The following is a 7842-nucleotide window of genomic DNA, read 5'->3' on the forward strand; positions in this document are numbered from 1 at the left end:
GAGCCCGCAACGGCCTGGTATATCCTATGCATGTGTTTGAGGTTCGAGACGGCATAGTCTCGATTTTGTTGTTGGCATGCTTTGAGCGAGAGACAAAATGTGTCTCTTTTGCATGTTATCTCCACCATGCTCACAAGACAAAGCATTTAGTTATGCATGACATGACAGTAGATTCAGTAGAGATAGAGATAGAGCGACAATGCTCTAGTGAGACACAACAGACTTTGTGCAGGCAGCGGTAGAGCGGGTCTGCTCCCTAGAGACACAGACAGAGCTGACATACATGGAGTTCTTTGATATGCTCATGTTAGAGGCTGATGAGTTGGTTCCAGGACGCACAATTTTGCCTATGGGTGACAAAGACGTAGGTTTCCCAGTGTTGATAGTGACACATCCATACGCAATGGGTAGTCCTCATGATGCAGTGTTTGTAGATAGCGTAGGAGAGGCGAGTACAGTCGGGTTGGCACAGATTTTGTGAACATTCGAGCGTCTCATGTTTGACTTGTTAGTGTCAAGGCCCAACCTAGCAGTTGCAGTGGGAGCATTTGCAACAGGGGTCGTCAGTCGTGCGATGGCTGACACTAGCATGATGTATAGTGGAGTTTTGTAGACCATACAGAGTAGTCTGCAAGATTTACATGCAGGCTCTAAGGTAGGTACGCACACTCGCCTACCACTAGAGCCGATACGACTGTGTGTAGATCGATAGAGTGAGACAGTGGGCATAGGTTGAGAGGGTTATACAAATTCACAAGCAAGACTTTTCGAGCAACAAAATAATCGAGCAAGTCACATCAAACATTCTTTATTACCTAGAGCAAATTGCAAAAGTGCAAGCGGATTTTCCATTGTTGAAAACCAATCCCACAATCAAACGCAATTCCCATGATGACTAATATATCCCATGGAACCAAAATTGGAGCCAATTTCAAGGTTGCCTTCCTCCTAGCTATGTGAGCATCTACTTCATTCAATGACCCCAAGCCAATGTCTGTGCTTTCGCTCTCATCACCACGAAGATCATTGCCATCAAAGTCCTCTATGATATGACACAAAGCACGCTTAATCACTTCATAGAGGATGTGAGCCCGAGACCCTATACCTTTTCTTTAAGAGACTCTCCTAATTGTAGGGCTACACCCAAGTTTTCGAAAAAATAAACAACCCCTTAAACCACAACACAATCACTACTAACAATTGTATTTTACACATTTATCATGTAATCAATACACTCATTGTAATCAACACACTCATTCTATGTTGAAAACCAAGCATGAGGTAAAGTCTAGCTATGAGCAGGCCGTGATAACAAAATAATAGCATATCCTCAGAAGATACCATAGATGAAGTTGCATTATTATAACATCAAAGACATTTTCTAGTGGATCCTTTTAACAGGTTGTTTTGATTTTTTAGTCAGCTCAAGGCTAAAGCTTTTTCTCGAACATTGGGCCGCTTTGAAGACCAAATTAATCTAAAGCATAGCCACTCTAGTTCACATACAAATAAGAAGAGGAAAATGGTAAAACCTTTCTATAGCCCAAAGTGTGGTAGATTGGTTATGCCATTTTCCTCTTGAATAACAGGTCTTGAGTTCAACTTTCGTCGGATAGATCTTTGAGGTCTCTTGGGATGGCTTCTACGTCGTTAAAATTCTCTTCTTCTTCTTATCTCTCTCTCTCTCTCTCTCTCTCTCTCTCTCTCTCTCTCTCTCTCTCTCTCTCTCTCTCTCTCTCTCTCTCTCTCTCTCTCTCTCTCTCTCTCTCTCTCTCGCTCTCTCTCTCTCTCTCTCCAATGAGGGTGGCATAGCCTCCAACGTTCACCTGAGGGTGGTACAAATGTCTTTGCACGACACATCTCCTTCTCCATCTCGGCTATCCATAGGCCTCACTTATGCTTCTCAAGCCACTGCCATCAAGTGTATGGAATTTGCATAAGATTCCACTCATAAAACAACTTTGAAAATGGTGACGACAAACTGGCATGATGTTTTTTTTCAAAAAAAAAAAGACCCTACCCACATGACCCTACCCGTCCTTGGTCTGCTGCTGCAACCAATCTGCACCAGACTAGGGAGTTATTGTAGTAGCGACGGCGCCACAGGCAGAGAAAGCGGCACACGAGATGGTTTGCAGTAGGAGATTATTCAGCTGAGTGCCTCTTGGGAAAACGATGGCAAAGCGACATGCTGTTGCAGCTGTTGAGGTGTTGAGAACGGATGATAGTACAACGAGACTGCAATGTGATGGCGAGCAATGCGAGGGATGATTTTTCCCGTGAATGAAGGGATTGGGGCATACGATGGTTAATGCTCTTGTTTACGTGTTGTTGTTTAGGATTCGACAGGCTTTTGAAGCTTTAAATCACCAGCATGTGCCTTCGTTTTTGAAAAAAAGAAAGGTAGACAAGAAATGTTGATTCTGTGTTGAGTGAAAAAAAACAAAAATGGAACGGCCAACATTCATCACTAGCAGATGAACAGGCGCGAGGGCCTGGTGTTCCTCCTGCCTACGTCCATCTCGCAGTCATGTCCCTTGCCCACTTATGTGTAGCTCATGTATATGCATCCATGCGCGGTGCTGGAGAATTCTTTTTTAAATTGCAAGACACATTAGTTCAACACTCATAAGGCGTCGGTGTGGGATAGAAAAAAATGTCGAAAGCTGTTAGGCCTAATGTCACCAATTGAATTCTATCGTGAGTCTTAAGTTCTATTGTAGATTGCAAAGAGTGAAAAAGGCACTCACAAAGACTTCAAAAGGCATCCCCAAAGATTCGAGCGAATTGAATTAAGAACCTAGCAGTAGGTTCCCACAAGAAAAAGACAGGATTCTGAAGCTTTAAATCGCAATTATGCGAGTTAGGACTAAAAAATTATTCCAATCTTTGCCTGGATATCCTAGGAACTTGGGTGTTTTGAGCAGTGAGAGGCTGAGAGCACTCACAACATAGGAGCTTATAAGAAATTGTTGCTTCATGAATCCACCTCTCCATCCAGCTAGAAAACGCACATGAGACTTGGGCCTTCTTTGTGTAGAAGAACTTGAATTTGACTCTGGGTCAGATCGCTTCTATTTAATGATCATGATAGACTCGTTAGGCAAGAAATTGTCCTCACGAAAAGTGGTTCCAAAAGTAAAATGATGAGATCAAGCAGCCTTTTGGAGGTCCCTGCAAGGCACCTCTTCAAGCCTTATTTTATTCTTAAATTTGTAATTAGGAGGTCTCAAAGAATTAAGAGGTATCTTAGAAGCCAATGTTTCACATGTTGTCGGGGGACTTAAGTGAAACAAGAACTTTTGGTAATTAGTAAAATGGAGCTTGTCACAACCCTTGTACTGCCTCTTCTCAAAATACCTTGTAGATTCACTTTTGTCTTGGACTCCTCCCCAGTGTATTTTTTTTGGACACCCTTCTTGAAATTTTGCTCACTTTGCTGGCGAGTAAATGTTGTGCCTAACATAAACTTGTCAAATTGGCGAGTGAAAGGAATGTTTAGTATGAATTTGTCACTATTAAAAAAACTTAATTTTCATCGAAAAGAGGAGGCATAGTTTGCAATTTTCTTGTATGATTGCATTAATAGTATGATTATTTATAAGACATTACGACATGCTCTCTCTCTCTCTCTCTCTCTCTCTCTCTCTCTCTCTCTCTCTCTCTCACGAGTGCAAGGAATTTTTTTAAGGGGGGGCATAGGTAGGTGGGTAAAGGAAGTTTAATGAGAGAGGACCCAAACTCAAGACAATAAGGCTAGCTAAAATTGTTGTGCTTATTGCAAATAAAAAATTTGTATTTCTAGCAATTTGAGAAGGTTTTGGTTGACATGAAGAAAATACTATGAGTAGAAAATGCTATCATTTACATAAGCTTCAATGTCTATTCTCTTCAAGCATGTGTACATGTGTGTGTGTGTGTGTTTGTGTGTGTGTGTGAGAGAGAGAGAGAGAGAGGTGAGAGAGAGAGAGAGATAGGTGCAAAGTCATTTTCTCTCAAAATTGACTACGAATATAGCACTTAGGTAGGCAATACTATCCAATTGTTATAGGTATGAAATATTTCCTATATGGATCTTAAAATATGCTTCACATTTATGTTTTTGTTTTCAAAAAGAGTTAAGTTTGGATGTCCAATGTCAAGTGCTTTGTGCATGGATAACAACCTTCAAACTATAGTCTTAAGACCCTTGATACCCTCTAATGTGAGGTTCTTTTTGGATAGAAAACAACATAAACTTTTTATAGTGACACCTTCAGCTTTGATGTTTATGAAACTATTGTATGTGTGTGTGTGTGGGTGAGAGAGAGAGAGAGAGAGAGAGAGAGAGAGAGAGTCATATTTTTGGACTATATACATTGTCAAGTGAAAATAATATAAACTTACCATTGAATTTTATTTTAGAATAATCAGAGAGTAGGGGAGTTGAACCCCTTCACCATGAGGTATGAACCTCCATGGCTACACCAAGCTCCCTCCAAGGAGAGGATAGTTGATTCACTAAGGATAATGAATCAACTACCCCCTCCCCTTCCCTGCACAACCCCAAATAGACATCAGTAAGAAAATAAAATACACTAAGATTAACATGCGTACTTACAAACCTTCCTTACTCATATCATATATGCCTTTACCAAAAGCTGCAACCAAGCACATTTTCATAGATCCAAAAATATAAAAAGTTGAAATACATCCATCATGGCACATCTACCAACAACACTAGAAAACGCATCATGTTGATCAAAATATACCAGAACCACAATGGCACAATGGGCCATGGCTTTGCATCATGTTGATCCATGAAACACAATGGCATAATGGCAAGGCATCCTGCTAATCCATGAAACAACCCATTTGATCATGCATGAATATAAAAATAACAAGGCATAATGGCAAGGCATCCTGCCAATCATGAAGCAACCCATCAAGGAAGAATGGCAGTGCATCATCTTGAACCACATACACCAGCTACAATCCACAATTGCATCATTGGCAGCACATACTATCAAATCATGAGCATGAAGCTTCTAGCATGTATCGTCACTGTCTATATCACTAATATCATCAAGATCTTCTTCTTCCTCCTCAATGCATGAGCTGTGATACCTTGTACGCATAGGACGATCATTCCATACATTACAAGCTTCATTGAAAGGAAATGTATTGATATCATAAAACTTTTGCTCAAAAGCACGGACACAAATGTCCAAATGCTTATCTAATCTATTCCTCTTCTTATTTTTTATGAAATCAAGCCTACTAAAAGTCCTTTCATCTTCGACACTACCAATAATCATCACTAAGGCAAGGTGAGCAAGCTTTGCATACTCGGAAATTTGAGACAACAATTGAGGAGCTTGGGACAACTTTTTCCAAAGAAAAGTGACAGTTACCTCTTTTGCATACTCCACTGGAGTCTTTGCAACATGTGCCTTCATTGTTGTAGTAAAGAAGGAAGATTGGGAATCTAGCTTCTCTGCGTCCAAGATAGGACCATAGAAGCAACCACCCACTTCTCTTTGAGTGCAATATGTGGCCTGCAAAGTCTTCAAATGCCTTAAAAAATCCACTTCACATGTTAGAGAGTACCAAAATTGTGGGTAGATGATGGAAAATGCTTCAACCAAGTCATGTGATGGGAATCTGTCATTAATTTCTTGCACCAAAAAAATAGCAGCAGCATGGCATTCCCTTTTCACATTCTCAATAGTCTCAAGAAACACATTATTGGACACCCCTTCCCTTCTAGAATGTCTCACACCTTGACCTTCAAATCCACCCTTCACAGTTATAAACATATTATTGAGGACAATACCTAGCTCATCTTTCTCATTAAAATCAAGCCAACTATCACTCTTAGAACCATACACAAGGCTAGTCCACATTTTGAACTTTGGCCCTTGAAACCCCAATTGTAAATCATACATTTCTTTCAAAACCTTCTTAGTATTTTCAATGCATTCAACAAAGTCAAGTACATATACATCTCGAGCTTGAGACAACTTCACAAGCATATGCATGCGTTCCAAAAGAGGGAGTACACATGGTATTCCTAGAATAATTTCAATGTCTACCAACTCTTCAAAGACTCTTAAAGCATCCACATTATCTCCACAATCCTTCTTCATTTTCAAAACCAAAGTGCGATATTCCTCATATAGTCTTAGAATGGGCTTATATAAGGAAATCCATCGCGTTTCAACATCCCTTAGAAGTTTTCTACCTTTGCTCAAACCTTCGGCCTCTTTCTTGTACTCACTAAGTCTCTTGGGAGACCTAGAGAAGTAATTATAGACATCATGGATGACACCTTCTATCTTAGAAACTAATGCAACCTTTGATATTATTTTTCCAGCCAAATTTGTTCTATGTGCCATGCAATGGATTCCCAAAACAAAAGGAGCATACTCTAATGTAAGACGAACAATCAATCCTGCACGATTTCCTTGAAGAACACTTGCACCATCACACCCAACACACATTAACCTTCCTCCTAATTCGGTACTCCCAATACCTCCAAACACTTTCAAGTTCTCGATTACCAAGCTTAACAAGTTTTCGGCATTAGGAGAACCATCAATCTTAGACAAACAAAGGTAATTTACTTCTCTTCTATAGTTCTTCACAGTATACACATGCATTGCCATCCATTGTGTGTTGTCATTTGCTGTGACTTCATCTAAACTCAAGGCAAAAAATGAACTTGCATGCACATCACGTCTCACCCTATCTTGAAACACATCATCCATGCATTCTACCATCTCCCAACCTGAAGTGATAGACCAATGCTTGGTCGGTAAGGAAGGAACTCCAAGGAATGCATATAAATACTGATTTCGAGGAAAATCATTCATGGGTCTCCCTTTGTTGAGAAGATCAAAAATGCAAGCAAATTGGGGTTTTTTAGCCAAAAACATTTGGCTAGTTTGTGTATGCATGTAACACTCAATTGTTTCTTGATTTGCCTCAGTCTTAAGTAGTTCATCATATTTTTTCTCATTCTCTTTGTGTTTGTTTTTTGTAGCCCAAAATACACTATCCACCTCTTCTCCCTCAATTACAATTTTTGCATAGCGTTTCCCCTCGTGCTTCTCTAAAGTGTCACGCTTGGAATCCATTATACGAGGCCTCTTGTCTATAAGCTCACATACCTTGCACCTCACTTTCCCTTTACCCTCTACTTGCTCCGCCCAAGGAAAGTCAACAAGCCACTCTATACGAAAGCTTCTAGATGCATCATAATCTTTCCAAGTGCGTTTTTCACCTACTTTATCCTTTCCCTTTCCCTTGGTGGTTTTTCTACACACCGCATTTGAATTACCAACTTCATTTGCATGCATCGCATTCAAACCCTCATGCAAAACATGGGTGGCATGTGGCTCTGTACTAGCAACATTTGAAGAACCAAAAAATGACTTAAACTTATATGAAGCAGGTACCTTAAGGTTCTTTGATGCCATCTACAAGTATACAAGAATAAATTCATGGAATGTAAGTGCTTAACAATAAGGTAGAATACTTTTTTAGCTAGTAGCAAAGAAACATACCTTTGAGAAGAATCGTTCGACGTTCGGACTAAAAATATCTTGATAGCAGGTAACCATGCAGCTTTCTCTAATCACAAAAGAAAAACATGTAGAATCTTCTAAAATCTCTCTCTCTCTCTCTCTCTCTCTCTCTCTCTCAGATTCAAGCAAGAAATTTCACAACATAACCGATGTTTTTTGCACTTTAACTCTTTTTTCGTAAGTTTTTCGAACGGATTTTCTCTTTCTTCTCCTCTCTTCAACCGGTTGATTTGGCTTTTCAACCAACTCAAGGCTAAGTTGAGGCACACTTTTC

The 7842-nt window shown here is 40.0% G+C and overlaps 1 protein-coding gene across 1 annotated transcript; it reads right to left on the reverse strand.

The window, feature by feature from the left end:
* Positions 1-5027: 5027 nt before the first annotated feature.
* Positions 5028-6854, reverse strand: LOC147461252 (uncharacterized). The gene has a single exon (XM_086505219.1). It carries the CDS (start codon positions 6852-6854, stop codon positions 5028-5030), a length of 1827 nt encoding a protein of 608 aa, XP_086361345.1.
* Between the last annotated feature and the right edge of the window lie 988 nt (positions 6855-7842).

Source organism: Adiantum capillus-veneris, chromosome 3 (assembly GCF_014529385.1).
Source record: "Adiantum capillus-veneris isolate H3 chromosome 3, ASM1452938v2, whole genome shotgun sequence".
Classification (NCBI taxonomy): Eukaryota; Viridiplantae; Streptophyta; class Polypodiopsida; order Polypodiales; family Pteridaceae; genus Adiantum; species Adiantum capillus-veneris.

Bases quoted from the DNA above. Each gene is read 5' to 3' on its own strand.
- LOC147461252 (XM_086505219.1), bottom strand. From the start codon at position 6,854: ATGAATGATTTTCCTCGAAATCAGTATTTATATGCATTCCTTGGAGTT.